The sequence below is a fragment of the Crocodylus porosus genome, unplaced genomic scaffold, assembly GCF_001723895.1.
Source record: "Crocodylus porosus isolate Cpor-Errol unplaced genomic scaffold, CroPor_comp1, whole genome shotgun sequence".
In the NCBI taxonomy this organism is placed as follows: Eukaryota; Metazoa; Chordata; order Crocodylia; family Crocodylidae; genus Crocodylus; species Crocodylus porosus.
In genome coordinates this window covers 52,488,486-52,508,344 of record NW_017728906.1, presented here as the reverse complement: position 1 = coordinate 52,508,344, position 19,859 = coordinate 52,488,486, and the positions used below count along the sequence as shown (strand labels likewise).

Below are 19,859 nucleotides of genomic sequence, written 5' to 3'. Positions count from 1 at the left end.
GTTAAATTACAGTGGTATTATATTCTATGAGTATAAAAAAATAAGCCATTATTAAAGTAACCATACAGTGAAAATATGACAAACAGCATTAAAACTACTTCAGGCATATGACTGGCAAAAGGGTTAACTGTCATAATTTGACAGAACCATGGTTATGACAAACCTGCTTAGAGCTGCTCTCCATCTTCTGCACAAGGTTATCCCAACGCTGGGCAAAATTTTCCAGCCAACCTTCCAGCTTTTGAGCCACTGCTTTATTTTTTATAGCTGCAAGCAGTTCCTGGCTGAGTGAGTTTAGTTTATTCAAGGTTTGTCTCTTCATTTCTAGATCTCCTTTTAGGATCTGTTAAACAAGAGACATTTTTTTTTTAAGTTTTAAAGATAAAGAGAAAAAGAAATGTGTAAATAAAAATGCTAAAGATATTTTATACAAATTCATAGCCTTTAATAGTTTTGTTATTGTAAAAGTTGCTAGAAAGAGTATACAGCGGAATACATGATTTGTATTGTACAGTGAAATAAGGTATGTCCAGTGGTATAATTCCTGGTGGGATGCCTCAGGTAGTGATAACAGTCCATAAACTAGAAGTGTTATAACTTTAGCAACTGTAAAACTGTTTCAGTATTAAACAATATAAAATTTGATTTTAGAATTTTGATAATGTTTTACTAAAATGTATGTCAAATACTGGGCATCTATTATGGCTTGGAACCTGAATTTCAGTTCCGTGGAAAAAAATTAGGTTTTAGAATTGTTTTTCCTTCTTCACAGATCCTGATAGGGAAGAATAGGGTGCCAGGAATTCCCTGGGTCCTGCACTGCCCTGTGCCTTCATGTAGAGGCACAGTGCAGACGCTGTCATGGGTTGGCACAGAATAGCTTGGGAGCTGGGGAATCCCCAGTGCCCTGTGCCTCCGTGTTGGGACCTATGTTGACTTGTGTTTCATGGAAACATACATATACCGCCCCCCCTCCCCACACACACACATGCATGCATTCAGAAGTTAAATGCTACAGTAGTAGTTGAAACAACAACCAACACTCTCTAGAAATCTGGAAGCCCAACCTCATTGTCACCCTAAGTGACCTGTCAAGGAACCGGGAAGACCTGGGAGTTTCAGCTGTTTGGGAACGTGCCAAACATACTAAGGAATTACTGAAAGCCTGGAAGGAGCCTTTCCAATGAAGTTACGCAAAACCTGGACTCTACAGGTAGAAACAGACATCACCAAACTGAGCAGATCAGCTATAGTGGGATATGCCCTACCACAGCTGATCCGCTGTATTGAGCCATACACATTGCATTGGGAAGGGGGCCAATGCAGGACAAGGGGAAATATATCCCCCTTTCCCAGGGACCTGCCTGGTCCCTTCCTGCACTAACCTGTTTCCTCACAAAGAGTCATGGGATAGAGTGGGTCCCAGTATGGCATGGTGCAGGAATCAGGAAATCCCCCATGCTCTGTGCCTCCATGCATGGATCTGCACTGACTCATGTCATAGAGTGAAGCACAAGCTAGCACAGGTCTCAGCAAGAAGGCGTGGGATGCCAAGGATTTCCCAAAGCTCAAGCCACCTGTGTTGGGATCCAGGCTGACTCATGCCACCATGTGAAGCATGGGTTCTGGCAGGGAGGCACATGGTGATGCAGGAGTCAAGGAATTCCCAGAGCCGTATGTCCCACTACTGGGACCTGCATCATATTGTCCTGACCTGAAGTATGAGTCAGCCCAGATCCTGGTAGGGATGAATGAGGTGCCAGAAATTCCTTGGCTCCAGCACTGCCCTGTGCCTCCTTGATAGGAACAAAGCTGATCTATGCTTCATGTAGAGGCACAGGTCAGTGCACATGCTGGCATGGGGTAGCATGGAGTAGCATGGGAACTGCCCAGTTCCCATGCCCTGTACCTCCATGCCCTGTACCTCCATGCTGGGACCTATACTGACCTGTGTTTCACTTGGGGACATGGGTCATTATGGGTTCCAGAATGGATGCACAGGGTGCCAGGCGTTACCCACTTCCTGCACCATTCCCTGCCAGTCCCTCTGCCCTGCACCGATTCATGCCTCTGCACAGGGCACAGGTCAGTACAGGTCTCAGCATGCAGGTGTGGTGGGCTTGCCGGTAACAGCCCAGCTTGCTGGCTCAGAAGTGCTCCAAGCAATTGGTGAGGCATTCCCATTAATCAGGAGAAGGTAGGGGAAAGGCTTGCCCTGCCCCTTCTCTGGGGTCAGGCAAAGAGCCAGATCTGGTTGAGGACTACACTCCCCCTCTTCCTGATTGGTCCATTTAAAATCTGGGGGCAGAGCCTCCAGAGGGGATAGAAGAGCAGTGTGCCTAGCACACGGTTGGCTGCATCAAGGACAGTGAAGAGGATGGGAGAAGAAGAGCTGGCCAGGGGGTCAGGGCTGTTGCCCTGAAGAGCCCAAAGACTTCTCGCTGGATAGGGAACAACAAGTGGCCATGTCCTCCAGCCCCACCTTAAAGGAGCATGGCGAGTGGTGCACAGGCCGGTGCATGCTGGGTCCAGGAGTGGACTGAGATCCTGGGAGCGGCTCGAGGTCTCCAACCCCTGCAACGAGGCCAGGCAGCGGTGCACAGCTAGTGTACAGAGTGGTCCAAATGGGCCCAAGACCCTGGGAGCTTCTTGAGGTGGCTTGGGCCTTCAACCCCTGGCACAAGACCAGGCACTTGGTGCAAAAGTGTTGCACACAGAGTCTGGCAGTGGACCAAGACCTCAGAGCTGCACAAGGTGGCTCGGGTCTCCAACTCTGAGCAGAGAGCAGAGCCCTTGGTGCACACAATGGTGCACGGGGCCCTAAGTGGACTAGCAGCCCAGAGAGAGCCTGAGGCAGCTGGGGCCTCAATGAGGGGTCTATTCACCCAGGGAGACAAGAACCCCCCCAGACCCCCAGAGTCAGTTACAGCATTAGATTGTATTTTGAAGTTCATGAGCTTTATAGTTGGTGTATTAGTGCCTCATGTTTTGTAGTTTGTATTTTAATAGAATTTAAGATTTTATGATCTTTATTGAAACCCTTATGCTGGCTCTTTTATATTTCTTACCTATATTCTGAGTGGTGGCAAAAGATTGTATATATATCTTGTATGTAGTTCTATGTTTAGTGTATTTATGTGTGTGTGTGTGTGTGTGTGTGTGTGTGTGTACATTTGTATATAGTTAAGTTCACAGAGTGTCCTGGCTTGGCTCTATAGGGGAAGGAGGGACACTGCATGCAGCCAGCAGTTTCACTCCACAGCTCACCTGCCCTGCTAACCTTTACCTTCGACTGGCGAGGGGAGTACATAACCAGGTACTACCTAGGTTACACAGGCATGGGGTCATACAGGTCCTGGCATGAAGCATGGGGCACCCAGGATTCTTCCAGTCTTATGCCTCCATACTGAAACCAGCATAGGTTTTTTCTGCATGTGAAGGTGGGAGAAGCCCTTGGGGTCCCTCTAGCCCTGGAACCTCTAGCCCCTGGAGTATCTGCCTGAGCTGGCAGGAGACTGTGGGCAACTCTAAGCTGCTCACACTCTACCACAACAGACAAAATACATATTAGCTGCAAAGCAGCACAATTTATTAATACCTTTTGTCATGCCACTAATGTGGCACAACAAAGGATAGTGATGTCTATCTGATTGGTATTTGTGCCTCTATCAAAATTATTATGGCGGCACAAGTGAAATGTCAGGTGATATCTGTTTCTACCCTAAGTTTTGAGGTCACTTAGGAGACCAATAAGATCTGACTCCCAAGATGGGAACTTGGAAAGCCCTGGGATCCCCAGATTTCAGCTTCATCAACAAGACAGTTACAACAGGGATAAGAAGTATCTGTTCCCCAACTACTGAAAAAAACAGAAAGCCATTCTATAGTTCTGACCAATGCTATATCACTGCTGAAATCTGCCTATTAAATATTCATTCACTTTTTAACTCATCAGAGCCAAATTCTGATAACTTTACTTGGTTGTATAGTATTCTGATAATTTCCTTGATTTCAAAGGCTTTAGTTACGGAATCAGGTATTATTCAGCAGAAACATCTGAGTATGACCCTAAATATTTTTTTCACAACTTTATCATTGCTCAAAAGAAATAATCTACAATACAAATCTTGATAGAAATACTTTCCAGGTTATTTATATGACAATCAAAATGTTGCAGGTACAGCCAGTTGTGCTAAAAATTAGGAAGAATCTACAGGAGGAAGTACAACAATGTGACAAAGCGTAGGGAAGAGGCTACATAGCCTTTTGGGGGATGATTCTGCCTGACCTTTCCCTACTGGCATGCAGAAGCAGCAGGAGCTTGTGAATGTAGGTATGCACTTGCAAAGTGAATGTCAAATGGTATTGTAGAAAGGTGACTGGGGAATTCTGATTTATTAGTGTTTTGCCTACAATCTGTGTAAATGACTATAGATTACACATATTAGTGAAGAATCAGGCCCCCAAGATTCTGCTGAGCCCCATCAGTGAAGGGAATACTGGAATGCAGAAGATGATATATCCAGTACATTTAGTCAAGCTATGGTCTGGGGTGACTCAGCATTCTAGATATTATGATATCTACATAGTTCAAATTATTATTTGTTTCTCAGTCTGTGACTAAATCTATTAGGGAATTTTCTGTTTTCAGCCTTGTTTAATTTAAAAACTGACAGTGAGCTAAAGTACCAATTGACAACTTAAATATGCTTATGCTGTTTTTAATTTATCAAGAACTGACCTAAACAGTAACAACTGATAGGAAGCACAACTGACCACTTTGCAAGACAATGTGAATTTTTTTTTTTTTTGCACAGATTCAATTTTTTTTTCATTCCAATGTGCATTCATTTGATTCATCCCTAGTTCTCCTAACTGCAAAATTTTAACTATATTGGACAGAAGAAAATATCTTTATCAACAAAAACTCCATAAAGTACTAACACCTACAAAAAAAAAGATTAAAAAGCATGAGATATATAATATTGCACAATTTACATGCATACACACACACACATATACACACATACTGGATACAGATGAGTCATTACCAATATACAAATCATTTTCAGGAGTTTATTTAGAATATGGCTGTAGTTTGATGACAGTAGATTAGAATAGAAAGCTCCTTCATTTCTATCTAACCTTTGTAAAATGGTGTCTTCCCTTCCATCAGTAATGCACATCTCCTCCCTAGTTATTTCTTTTAAGTATTTTTCTTTCTCAGATCCAATTGCAATTAACCTTTGCTCATCCTAATCGTATCATAAGGGATGGCTGCTGTAAAACATACTTTTAATTGTTTTGGTATTAACAGAATGAATCAGGCAAGGAAACCATTACTTTTGATTCACTGAGTGTTCATACAGTGTGATTATATCAGTTTCACTGCTAACTGATATACCAGTTAGGCTGAACCCTCTTTTTAGCCACTTCAGATGCATTTTAGCCACCATTTTAAACCACAAATTATAGATGAGAAAACTGATGCATAAAAGAATAAATGATCTGGTGAGGAAGGTCTTCTGAGTGCTAGAAACAGAACCAAGGTCTTCTGGGTGCGAGTTTAATGCTCTATCCACTTGATCATTATACCATTTGTACTATACTTTTCTTTACCCAAGCTACAAATAAAAAGCCATTATGCCACTGAGCTAGTGTGGCAGTGACAGTCAACAACTGTTAAGAAAAGAATAGCCACAATGTTGAGCATAGACAACAAGACAATTACTTTAATTATGATTTTTATGTCAAAAAATACTTCTAGAGATGTGACAAGCATTGAGTAATATTAGAAATAATCTAACACAAATCCGCCAGTAATCAGAGTGCAAAGTAGCAAATATCTAAGCAGCTTTTCTTACATAGCCTAATTAGGTCCCAAAAGAGATTTAATGAAAAATGAAAAACTTTTATATGTTAATACATAATGAATCCCGTGAAACACAATTTGTGGGCCTTTCTCCTGGCACAAAAAGAGAATTGTGCAGATATTCAAGAGATTCCTTGTAAAAGAGAACTAGGTTCCTGCCTGAAGAAAAGAGTCTCTATCCAGTTCATGGCTCTGGTTCCACTGGGAAATATTGGGGGGAGTGGGGGATGGGAAGCAGCTGCACGAGACCCCAAAGGATCAGGAATCAGAATCAGGAAGGTCTTTAAAGCCTGGTCCCCAGCTGCTACTTGCTACGTGGGATTATAACTGAGCAGGGATTCTAAAATAAATAGCATATAGCAAAATTGCTAACATCTAGTTTTAACCACAAAAATGGGAGGGCCCCCACACAGTTGATGCCTCTGCTTTCAAAATGATGTCTTGTATGAACCATGATCTCTTGCATGGTTTCAGTCATCCCCAAATTATTTGTGAAGTTAATATGAATTCACTGCATAGTTTTGGTTGGCAAAACTTTGGACTAGATTCGCAAATGTAGAAAAAAGGGAAGAACAGGTTCTGCCATCCTCTTTTACCCCAAAGCCCACTCTTTCAGGCACTCGTTTAAGGTATGTAACCCAATTGAAAAATCAACTTTTCATACATACCTATATAATCCATTGTTTTGTTTGCCTATCTGTTGCAGACAGATGATTCTACCCTCTTATATGATCCCATTTGAGGGCACAATGAATATTTGCTTTGTCAGTAATGGTGATTTTTTTAGATACGTTTTAGCTATGCTTTTTAGTGTGTTTTGCCTGCTGTCAGTAGGTATTTTTTATAAGTTGAAGGACTGTAGTATAAATCTGATAAATCTTCAGTGGCCTGCAGTTCAGGCACTGCCATGCCTCACAGCTTTTAAACCAATCTGCAACATAATCAAAGTGTGAATCTCTCTCTACTTATCTTTAGACAGTCACTCCTAGCATCCTTCCTCTCAGGGCCTATAGACTCTCTCACCTCTGAAGTCCATGAGCCCGCATTCACCATTTCCTGTGAAGCTCCAGCTCCCCAGGGCACACCAAGTCAAAGCCAAACCAAAACTGAAGCTCCAGCCCCCAGGGCCTGGCCTGCCTTTGGTGACTACAACTCCCTCTGTCCTACTGCCTGATGGCACTCTCCTGCAGGACTTGGGTAGCGCCTCTCAGCGATCTGGAGGCTGACCCCACTTTTCTTAGAGCTCTGGCCCTGGCAGTGGCCCCCCCACAGTCTGAAGTCTGGCTTATGTCCCCTGTGCGGCCCTCTTGAAGGCATCATGTTCCTCTCTGGGCTTCCTCCTGCTAGTAACAGAGCAGGGGCTTTATTATACCACAGAATCCATACGAGGGTTCCAGTGAAAGGAAAAGCCTTTACTTACTAAACCTCCTGAGCCAAGTCCAGCTTGCTCTGTTAGCAGAACTGGAATTCACATGAAACACATGGGCTGTTGGAAAAATAATTTAAATAGAACTATTTTGCTTCACAGGAAAAGCTTGGACATGTTCCTAAGATCAGCTTTAGTCACAGTGATAATTTTCTTACTAGAAACAATGCCTTCTGGAGTCTTTATTGTCTTTCACTTTAGCATTACAGACTACAAGTATATATCAAGCCATGGGAAATTACTGTGGTCAGAAGGAAAAGCAAGGATTAGCACAGTGCAACCCCAGCCACTTAAGGTTACACTGACAGATGGTCACAGTTTTGGGTCTCATATTGTGACACATTTTAAAGAGCATTAAATTCCTAGTCACTGCCTGAATCAGCAGGGACATTAGCCATCAATTCTAGACCAGCTGCCAGATATCTGTTAATTAGTTTACACAATCAAATGGCAAGTTTTTTTTTTAATTTAATATCTGTTCATTTTGTTTACAGTGAGGTTGACATATATTGAACTTTAAGTGCATGAGAAAATTATGAAAATAACTTACTGTAATAATAACAGAAGATATTCATTGAACTAAGACTATCCAGTTTTCTTTACAGATGTCACAGGACAGAGAGACATCAAAAACTGTCATTCATATGATTTCATACAACTAAGTGACCTCATCATATTATCTATGTAGAGAGTTAAAACTCAGCAGTAACCTGGGCTTGAAAAATTCTTTAGTATGTAAGGTCTAATAGACACACATTGTCAATTAACAGCTTTTTCTTTCTGTCAAAATAAATAATAGCAGATGCTTTTTAACAGCAGATTGTATGCACGATTATTTAAAGCAATGGAAATTGTTCACTTACTCATCAGAAATACGGAGGTGACAATTTATTCCTTCATCTTACTATAGGAAGGAATTTTGATTTGAAAAATTATTGCATGTACCTCACTCTAAACTCCTGTCTTATTTTGAACTATTTTAAATTAAAATTGATCACTGTTTTCCATGTTCTTTTCATAAAGCACCAGAAGTCACTGAACAGGCAAAATGAAGTGATTCTCCTCCCAGAGTTCTTGTGGAAAATGTTTTGGTGGGCTCAGCATGAACATCTTTTGCTGCAGAGCGTTTTACAGTAGGACACAGTAGGACAAAGAAGAACATGAGACAGCACTGGTGAGGGCTCACCTGGGATATTATGTCCAGAATTGGGCCCCTACACTTCAAGGTAGACTTGGACAGTTTGGAATGAGTCCAGCACAGAGCAAATAAAAATGATCAAGGGACTTGGGAGCAGAACTTATGGGGAAAGACTGAAAGAACTAGGGGTCATCTAGCCTAGGGAAGAGAAGACTGAGGGGAAAGTTGATAATCTTCAAATACCCAAAGGGTGATTACAGAAAGAATAAAAATGGGCTTTTTTCTGTGTATGCTGGGAATAGGACTAGAAGCGATGGGCTTGAGCTGCAGCAGGGGAAATTTAGGCTGGAATTATGAGGAACTCTCTGATGCTGAGGGTGGCTAAGCACTGGAATAGGCTACCAAGAGAAATTGTGGAATTTCCATCTTTGGAAGTTTTCAAGAGACAGACACTTGGCTGAGATGGTTTAATCAAGGAGGATCCTGCCTTAATTAGGGATGGTCTAGGGGGCCGGACTAGATGCCCTTATGAGGTGCCTTCCAGCCCACCTTTTCTATGATCTTCTATTCCTATAACATCTAAATGCCCTTTTCATCCAGGGGAAGATAACAGTCTGGAGCTAGCAGTGGGTCCTGGAGACTGCTCTCTGCTTGATTCCAAATAACATTGTTTCATTTTATTGGGTAAGTGGTAGTCCCCAGGTTAACTACTATGGTTTTGTTACACTTTGTTGCTAACATAGCACACTGTGCCTGAGAAGAAAAGGAAGTGAGGAGAGGGGAAAAAGCAGGAGTCCTAGGGAGGACATAGGACCAGCCAAGCTTATTTTAAGGTGCTTGGATGCTAGCTGTTTACCAATTTATTGTTGGGAACTATGTTGATGCAATAAAGACTCTTTCATTTGAGATGGAGCTATCTGCTAGGCTGTTGGGACATCAGCACTTGGACCCACATACCTCAACTCCCTTCTCAGGTGCTGAGCAAAGAAATTGCTTTTTAAAGTAGGGGTGTTATGAATATCCAGAAGCCAGGGACAAAGATGAGCCAGGGTCATGAAGCAAGAGGCTTCTCACTTAGAAGCCATGCCAGAGCTGGCTGAAGCAAGTCCTAGAGAAGGGAGATCAGACAGGGAGAGAGTCCTGAGGCACAACTACCCTGAAAAATCTGTAATACCATAATAATAAAAAACAGATAAAAATCGCATGCTATGGCCAGATCATGTTTAATGGACTGATACCTACAAAGATTTATAACACTAAGCAGTGTAAGCCCATAATAAAGATGGTGGACTGTATGCTCTTGATTTTCTGATAAGAGCAATAGATGGCTGAAAAAATATGGATACTGTTAAGATAAATGTATTCAGGTGTTGAGCACCACAAACAGAAGCAGAAAGAATTCATTATTTTGTATTAAATTTGGGGTTATAATGGTGTGCCAAAAATATGAATATAATATTTTTTCTCTTATAATATTTTCACTCTTATAATACTTTCCATATAGATTTTTGTATCTAATATACAACAGTTTATAACTAAATGTATCTAAAATACAAAATAAAGCACAGGCATGCTTCAATGCAGTAAAGAAATGAGCACAATAACAACTCCAGGTTCCAAATGATTCCACGTTCCCAAGGTACCATTCATCCCACAAAATGTTTTTACTGTTTGAGGGTCAGATAAAACCAGGTATGCGATCAGATTTATGAACAGAAAAACAGAACATAAAACATGAAACAACATAAATGAAAAATGCTTACAGCCAGCTTGCGCAGATTGGTCAGCATTTCATTCTGATCTTTGAAGCCAGTAGTATGAACATTGTTCACGGCATCCTCTTTCTCAGTAAGCCATGCATCAAAAAGGCACTGAAAAAAATGGAGAAGTAAGAAACCAATTTTTGTAAGGTCATTCGTACAATAGTATATTTTAATGATTTGAAGATTTCTAACTGCTAAGACTATTCACCTGCTCTTCAGCAAAGAGTTGCCATTTCCGAAGAATATCTTGCAAAAGAACCCAGCGATCCTCTGTCCATTTACAAATGGCTGCCCACCGGTCTCCCAAATGCTAGAGAGAAAACAATCCACAAAGCACATAGTGAATGTCTGATATTTTTGAATGAGGCTCATAATATTTCACATGACAGTGAAAATTTTGATGAAAACACATTGATAGCCCGCCTACTCATCTTTTACATCACATTCAAGGCCATTAAATCCTGAAGTGGATGTCATTATTGTGTGAAATAGGACTGCAGTGGAAAGGATCTGTGAAGCAACAAAATCAAGAAAAGGGAAGCAATTTTAACAGTAATGCATGGATATTTCTCTCCATTAAGGCTTGGGTACTATGCACCGAAAAGAAAAAAAAAAAAAAAAAAAGCTAATATGGTTCCTAAACTTTATGGTGCCAAAAAACATAACAATTTGAGAAGTAATTAGGTTTGTCCAAAGTCTTGATTATGGTGCTAAAGTTTCACATGCACTAGTTTGTTCCTATGCTGGAGGATTGTCAGCAGAGCAGAGGATTGGTTTTCAACAGCGTTCCAGTGACAAATATTGAAGAAAATTCCCCAAAGCACTAATTAAACTTTTTTTTCCATTCCCTACTAAATATCTGCATACTTGTACACAAAGATCACTAGAGATTCTTGTATAATTCATATCTGAAAAGGCATAGAAAGTGACAATGCTCCTTTTCACATTTTTTATTTTATGCTCTCTCTCAGACTTTGGAGACGAATGCCTAAAACAGGAAAATGAGTAATACAGACAAATACAAGAACAGTACCAAACAAGATTCTGTAGTAGGAGTCATAATAAATTTATTTTGTGCTTTCAATGAAAGTGAGAGGCAAATTCTAGTCTGATCTGTGTAGCACACCACTAGGTTTTAGCCAGGTACACTATTTATCATGTACCACTAGTAATAACAATGTGCCTGACATGATTTTCACTTCCTCAAGAAAAAAAACCACAACTATTCTGAAACAGTTATTGGACATTTTGATATTCTCATATCTTATAATTATCTTATCTTTTATAATTTTGTTCACAAAGTGAACAAAATTAAAAAACTATTACTGATTCACAGTGAGGTGGCTAGATTTCAAATATCACCGCTTCTCAAATACTTTAAGTAAACAATAAAATCAGTTTAAGGAATGCTCCTTTCTTAACATCTAATTGCATCAAGACTAAATCAGTTCCTATTATTCTTTTAAATTTAGAATAAATGTTACATTTCATATCCCTGATATTTATTAAAATCATTCTTAGTGGATAATTGTCTTCTTTCCTTATTAGAGCAGGAAAAATATTAGATAAAAAAATCCATTCATACCAATTTGATTTTTTTAAATTCAATTATGTATCCATGTGTCTTTTATGCTTTACTTTCCACAAAAATTGAAGTGATCAGGGATTACTAACTTGAAATTTCCCTGAATAAAAAATGAATTGATATCAATTTGATTTTTTTTTAATTAAATTGTGTGTCCATGTGTCTTCTATGGTTTACTTTCCATAAAAAAATTAAGTGATCAAGGATTACTAACCTGAAAGTACACTGAATAAGATTTTTCCAAGTTATGCAAGACAGTATTGATATAAAATTGACTTTAAACTCTCACACAAGTGTACTTACTGGTAAAAAGTTTTTTGCATTTATCCAATAAAGGAACAGAAGCCATACTGTATGATGTAAGTAACCCAATTCACAACTAAGCAATGTAGCTTAAATATACATTACTAAATATTCACAGAGACTTACACACAGTATTTCACTTAATAAAAAGAAATTACAAAAAATATTCAAATACACTGTAAGGATGTATTTAAGAAAATCAAAAATTTCTCATCGCTTGTATGCAGGAAAGACAGACTAAATTCAATTAGTAAATTATTTACTCTTAGTCACTCAACTTTTTTTTTACACCTACAATTCCTAAATGGTTATGGGAGGGCCAAATTAATCAGATTTACATAAAAAAGTGTAATCCTACAGAGAAGGTGACTTTTTTCCTAGCTTCTTTCCAGGGGTCAACCAAGCTTCTGTTTAAATTCCCCAAACCCATGACTAACTATTAACCCAGCCTTCACTTCCCACAACCATATAAAGCTAAAACAAATTTAGTAGTCTAGCTTTTCATGTACCCTGCCCCTACCTACTTCCATAATTTCCGCTGGTTGCTTTATTTGCTTAAATGCAGGCTAGCCCAGAGTCCACTGATCTATTTATTCACATTGCTGGACCACTCCTATTATCTAGTATCTCACTTAAGTCTGTTTTACAAACCATTTTCACAATTCAGGATCATCATCATCCACTGAATGCTCAGATACATTATACATTTACAGCATTTAAAATGGCAAAAGAAAGGGAATTTAGACCTTCCTTCAATAAGTATTGTTTAGTACTGACTCTGCAGCAGCACTGTCTTATAAATTGTTATTTATGGAAAAATTATTAACTTTGTTTCTAAACTCCTGTGTTTACAGATACATTTCCTTGCCTCCTTTTTATCTCAGTGGTCCTATATTTAGTGAACTTTATAGGACTGGAGTATGTTCAGCACTTTTGAAAATCAGCCAACAAACAAAGTCTAATAGAAGGGTTCACAAATCAAAGTGGTGTTAACCAATGCCAGATTTGTATCTTTGATTTAAAGAGCCTTCAATGGACAAATTGCTCCCTGCTGACAACACATATGTAGATTAGTATGATAAATAAACCCATGCACGGTCTGCAAATAATTTATGCTGATGAAACTTGTTCTTCCTCCGTTTACACTTGTAGTGCAATAGAAGAGTAACAAACTCTTTGCTATGAAAAACATCCACTTTTGGTCAAATCAGGCTCTTCTGGAAAACTGACTTTGTAACTGAATAATATTAATGTCTTCTAAACTGTGCTAACCATTAACCTAATGATTAAGCTATATTTGAAAGTCAGGTTTCAAAGTATGCCTACTTTCTTTGTTTCCAGGCTTTGAGCACCACTCCCAAGATCCAAAGCCCCTGGCTCAGTTTCAGCCCACAAAGCAACCTAATACCGAACTGGGAACACTGAAAATCTGGAAGCCAGCCACTGCTCCCAACAACCCAAATTGCAAGTTCAGCCAGAGATTCTTGGGCAGTGGTTCTCAACTTTTTAAATATTTGAGGCATCCTTCAGAAAATGCCAGCTCTTAATTTTCACACTTTGGGGGGATTACAGAAAAAACAATAGTGCAATTCTTGCATTGCAAAGAACTCTGAAAGATCACAACATGCCAGAAGGTTTTTATCCCTATAGATTCCTATGTGAAAATGCTGGTTTTAGCGTGTGAACCATGTTTGCACATCTAATGGTGTAGCACCCACAAAAGGATTTTAAGATATCCCTGAATGCCACTGTACCCTGGTCAAAAATCACTGGTCTAGAGACTGAAAGCTCGCAGATTCTTCACAGATCATCAGAAGAACTCTTAAGAAGCCAGGATCTAAGCAGTTCTGGAAGCTTCAACTCCCAACATTGCAACTCTTCAATAACTCAGGCTGGCAGAGCAGGGGTTTTCAGATTCCAGGGCTCCCAGAAAATTTGAGGTAGAATTCCCTAGGGTCACTTTCCATAGAGAATTTAGAAATTTTGGTTTTTACTCCATTTCATAATAAATCAAGATTTTAAGATATTAAAATAGTGTAATGAACGCTTCACAGCACTACCAAAATATTCTTTACTTTTCCAACCTTTGACCTTCACTTGTGTGGAGACGTTAATTTTGTACCTGCAAGCACGTACTTGTAACTGCCTAATTTGCAAAGGTTATTATTTGAACTAGCAGAACCCAATAGTTGAAGCTGCTAATTCTTGTATGTGTGCAGGTGTTAGCTTAGTCAGAAAATATGCACAAATATTAGAATGATTAGTAGGTGTTTGCATCCACAAAATGAAGTACAGACATGGAGATGTACATATTAGCTTGCACTCAGCTGACAGCTCCTTTCAACCATTTACATTTTTTCATCTGCTTTTTTAGATCAAATGCAGGAGAATTTGGAGTATAATGCAAGATAATTGTAACTCAATCTATAATGCAATATTAATACATACAAAGTGAAAAGGACTAGGAGCTGATTTGCAATTATTGCTGTATTTTTTCCCCTTGTCTTGAAATCAAATACAAAGCAGTAGGAGTTAAGCAGCTGCAGATTTAGCTCCAGCCTCCACCCTGGGTCGGGGCTGGAGCCACAGCTCCTGCTTGCTGCCGCTCCACCCCTGCCTTTTCTCTCTCCACTCTTCAACCCTTGGTCCCCCACCCCTTTCTCCTTCTCTCCTCTATGCTGCTTCTGCCCCTGCTCATCCTTGCTCTTCTGCCGGCTCTAACCCTGCTTCAGCCTGGAGCACAGGGCACAGCTCCAACCCCTGCCCAGCCTAGTCCCATAGCAGTGGTACCAGGCTTCAATATGAATGAAGCCTGTTGGCATAGACCAAAGATAAGCAATAGGGAAGGACAGATAAGCAATAGGGAAGGACAGGCAGGGGGGAGAGGCCCAAGGTTGCAAGGCAGAAATGGCACAGGGGCAGACAGGAAGAAGGATGGTGCAGGAGTCTGAAGCTGGGGGGTGGCGAGAAGACAGAAGGGGGCTAAGTGGGAGAAGCAAGCAACAGAGGGCAAACTGCCTGCTCCCACCTCCTCCCTGTCCCCCAATCACCTGCCCCTTACTGCCCCCTCATCACCTGTCCCCCTATCTCCCTATTTTAGTGATGATCAGGGAAGGGAGGATAGGACGGAACGTTAGAACTTAAGATGATTCTCCAATAATTAGATTCCATGCATGAAAAATAATAACAAATTTATAGATTTCCAGGGTATATAAAAAATAATTACTGGGGGGTGGGATCATCTTAAATTCAGGGTTGTCTTAGATGCAGGTAAATATGGTAATTAATATTGCATATGGCTTGCTTATTGGCCTAACTGCTGTACAACTATATTTCATTAGCAGAATGGTTCATTAAACTCACTTTGGATTAGTTTAGCATCAAGGCTATGTTAAGAAGCTAGCAAGACTGGTATTAACTTTCTGGCAAGTACATTTGGGATTTTAGGAGACAATACCAAGACTTACAGTGCACATGGCTCCCAAAAGATCTGAGGCAGAATGCTCCACGGCCAGAATTCAGTTCTCTTTCATAGAGAATTTCCAAATTTTGGTTCTCACTTAAAACCATAACAAACCCAGATTGCCTCTTAAGAGAGACTACCAAGACAAGGGAACATTACAAAACTCATTTTGTGCAGGCTATGAATCAAAAGATCAGAAGGACACTACATTGTTAGGAAGTTATCCCCTCAGTACATGTGGGAGGTAGTTGCCAGAAAGCTGTTTGTAAGGAACAGCCTGAAACAGAGACAGATTTCCCAGCAGGGGCTTGGGTACTGGAGATTTCTGATTTCTGCCATGTCAATACCAAGGGGCTGGATATTCAAATGGCACCATTTCACCTAAAGAAGGTGAAACACAAGCCCCAAACACATGAGAGGTACAGTCAAAGTACCAGAAAGGGGTCAAAAGACAGCTTCACATGAAGCACTTATTTTTTGCTCTAACCTGCTTATGAAGTCAATGAAGGGTTTGCAGATCTCATGATCATATGAGTAACGGATTGACAATACCCTCATATTAACATGCACTATCTTAAGCAAAAAGAGAGAGAGAGAAAGCACTGGTGATAGTACCTGTGTTCACAAGCAGCATCAGGTTATGTCTATGCAACACAATACATACCATATAATTTTGAATAATCTAGCTAGGGTATTGGAAGAACTATAATTTTGTTGAAAGTGACTTTTATTCCTCGCTCAGATATCTCTACTGGGAACGAAACTGTGCAGTTTAGAAAATCCTTTGTTTCATCCCCAGGACAGAGTCTGTACCAAGACCTTCAACAAACATGTTCAGCAAACACTGTGTTTAGAAACATGTAAGCATGTTTGCATGGAAAGCAGTCAAAATGTCTGCTTTTTTTTCTCAGTGTAAAAAAATGTCTGGTGCTACTCAAGACTTTGAACAGACCTGTTCCAGAATATTTTCTGTTTCAACCAGATAGTATTTTTTGTTTGGCGTTATTCACCAGAAGGCAGATAAGCAATGTTGAGGCCGAACTATGTGGGCTACATATTTCCTTGTTTGCCTACGTTATCTGTTTCCTCATGGGCCAATAGTGTTATGCTGTGTACTTAAAACAGTGTTATGCCTAGAAGCATCGAGACACCATTTTGTATTGTACTGTGCTGCAGCTTCCAGTGGGAAGTTTCCAATGCGGAGGGAAAGGAGTGGAACTTGCAATATATGCACGAACAAACTATCACAGCTAACTTTTTATGAATGCCTACAGTAAAATACAATGAATGCAGATAGTGTTTTGGTCACCAATCTACCACTCTTTGCAATTACCAGATTACTGAATGATATACTGGGAATACTAATAGGCCCTCAGTAGGTATCATGTCAAGTACATTTCCAATTCCTTGAGCCCAAACAGCTGATATTTATTTTGCCTACTTACATTTCAGCTATGTAGTTATGAGAGAGATCTCTTCATAAAATAGTTTCCAAATAGAGTTCTTTTACAAATTTGCATTATGTACTGTTCTTCTGATGTTTTATAAAGCAGATTATATCATGCTTGAACAGCTAGATTTAACGTCTCCTCACTTTTGAAAAGGAAAAAAAATAAGATACTTTCCTCTCAGCATCTCCAGTAGCACACCTGCTTGCATCCCTCTGATCTATCTATAGAAATATTCTCTCCTGTTCTACCAGCTAGCACAATCTAAATGATAAAAGGTTACTCCAACTCCTTCTACTACTTATTTAAAAATGCCCCTTGATTTTCATGTCAGAGAAAACTTTATGCTATCAAGAAGTCCTACCAAGACAAAAATATATATCAGAAAAAGCTGTAGAAAAATTACCCCCAAAGAAGTAGAAAAATTATCCTAGCTTTTCTTGTCTCCACAATTTGACAAGCCAGTAGTTAACCCCCTCCTCCAATGATTAAATAACGGTATTGATAAATGGTTGAAACTGTGACCAGTACTAAACCTGTCATTTCTAGTGACACATGGTAGCAAACATGACACTAAGCTTTTTGGAGTAGGTCTGTTTAGAACATGAACTTGTAATATAAAGTCACAGGACACAGTAATCATGCAAGAACTCTTTACTTACACAGACAGTATAAACTATTTAATCACAGTGTGCTCAATCCTGCCACTTTTACCCTTGCCAAATAGTACTATGCTTTTCAAGCAATCCTATGAAATCAGTGACTGAAAACTTCACCTGATTCAAGGTCTACTCAGTGCAACTAAATAGGGCATGTAAGGAAAATCTTAAAGCTGAAGTTTCACCCTAAAGCTATGCCTTCTCCCTTCCATGAAATGCATCCCTCTGTGTTCCTAAAAACGGGCAGTTTTACCTAAATAAAAGCTTCTTTTTATTTTTTAATGAGACTCCTTTTGTATGTGGAAAGTTAACAAAATAGCGGATCATAGATCACAGATAGGTGAATCAAGCAGGTGAGACATGGAACAAACAAATAAAATACAAGAAAAGTCTCAGGACCACTAAGAATAAACATAAAATGTGTTACAATAATAAGGGCCAAGTTTGCAACTAATGGAAGATTTTTTTTTTGACCAATGCTTCTCTAATGAAGTAAGACTACTGCTGGAGGTAAGATGCTATACCAGATGGACCAATGGTCTGCAGAAATATTGTTTGTGTACATGGTTAATGAATCACACAAACAAAAGACAAATTTGGTACACCAAAAATGTGTACAAACCGTGTCTTTTATTCTGACTGATGTAAAAATATTTTATGAGAGCTGTAATAATAGATCATAAATCAAAAGATAACATTATACAAAATGATATGGATACATAGTAGGCTTCACAAAAATAGTTACTCTTAATATCAGGCCCAGATTCTTTACTTCCCTGAGCTCAAAGGAAAGAGAACACTGAATCTTCCTGATTCTCTCATGCAGCTCTGGTCCCAACAGAGGACAGAGAAGCCTTACTACTACTCTAAATTGACAACAGTCCTTAAGGGATCAATTGTCAACTAACTATAAATGGAACAATGTATTGCTTATGAATTATGCTCAATGACTTGCGTCCAAGGTGCTCCCCAGGAAATTCCTTTGCTCTGTTGTGCAAAATATAAGCATATGTCAGTCCATCCAGTGGCAGTGCTCTGTAGCAGTTTTAAATGTAGAACACAGCCTGACTCCAGTTTTTTGTCAGTGATTGTATCATTTTTGACACTGTTTTCCACCCATCCATTAGACTAGCTATAATGGAGATAAGCAGTTACATGTCTAAGTAACAAACAAAAAAACAAACAGTAACAAGAACTGCAAGTACTTGCACCATAATTCTTTCTCCTCCTCTGTTTTTTTAGTCAGGTTGTTGTGAATATAACCTATCTTTGTTCCACTGGACTTTTATACCAACTGCTCAACAGAGTATATTAGCGTCCAGCTAAGGTCTTCCATTCAATTTACAAATTCAATTTACAAATGATCCCTTTACAGTTAAAAGAGTAACCTCTGTATATCTGGTTGCGAGTGGAGACATTGTTGGACCTTTTTGTCAACTTGTGATTGGTGCTCAATTTCAGCTAACACAGACATCGCAGAAATACTTCCCAAGTGAGGGTCTGAAACTCTTTTGGATACATCGATTTTGTTTTACGTACACTACATAAAAGCAAAAAATGCACTTTGGGTTTTTTCATGAGATACAGAAGAGTTAGTTCTAAAATAGGTTTGCATTCTGGTAACAAACCCATAGTGTCAATTGGTTACATAATATACCCTGCTATACTCATTAGAACAAAGAATCTTATATGGCCAGGGTCTCAAAGGGTATTTTGCAATATGGTGGTTTACCGTCAGGACAGCATCAATAAATGTAAATCCTCTTAAAACAACTAGTTAAGTGAAGTAGATATTGGCGGCCCATGTTTATCTTGGAGTCAGTAATGACACCAAGATCCTTTTCTGCCTCTGTGCTGACGAGAAGGGAGTTCCCCAGCCTGTAGATATGCTGCTGCTGTCTTTTTAAATATTATTTTTTATTTCTGTTTATTCTATCCTTCATTGGCTGACATCTTTCATTTCACTACCCTTCCCCCACCACCATTTCTTTTCTACCCCCATCCCATTAACTCTCTGGCTCCTAGCTTCATGTTCCTGTCCCACAACTCAATTCTCCCTACATCCCTACCTAGAGCAGGGATAGAAGCCTGTCCTGACTCACCAGCCCTGTAATGGCAACTCACAGTTACAGCTCCTCACCCTGCCCCTGCTCACCAGCCCTCTAGTGGGCAAGTCACAGTTTTGCAGAACGGGGACAATCA

At 39.7% G+C, this 19,859-nt stretch overlaps 1 protein-coding gene across 8 annotated transcripts in view; it reads right to left on the bottom strand.

The window, feature by feature from the left end:
* The window catches only part of DMD (dystrophin), a 1,922,593-nt gene that overhangs the window by 1,240,816 nt on the left and 661,918 nt on the right, over positions 1 to 19,859 (bottom strand). For all 8 annotated transcript variants that reach the window (XM_019529123.1, XM_019529125.1, XM_019529122.1 and 5 more), the window contains 3 exons: positions 10,408 to 10,509; positions 10,200 to 10,307; positions 164 to 343 (listed from right to left, as the gene is read on the bottom strand). In XM_019529123.1, coding sequence (XP_019384668.1) covers positions 164 to 343; positions 10,200 to 10,307; positions 10,408 to 10,509 — 390 coding nt within the window. The remainder of the gene's footprint in view (positions 1 to 163; positions 344 to 10,199; positions 10,308 to 10,407; positions 10,510 to 19,859) is intronic.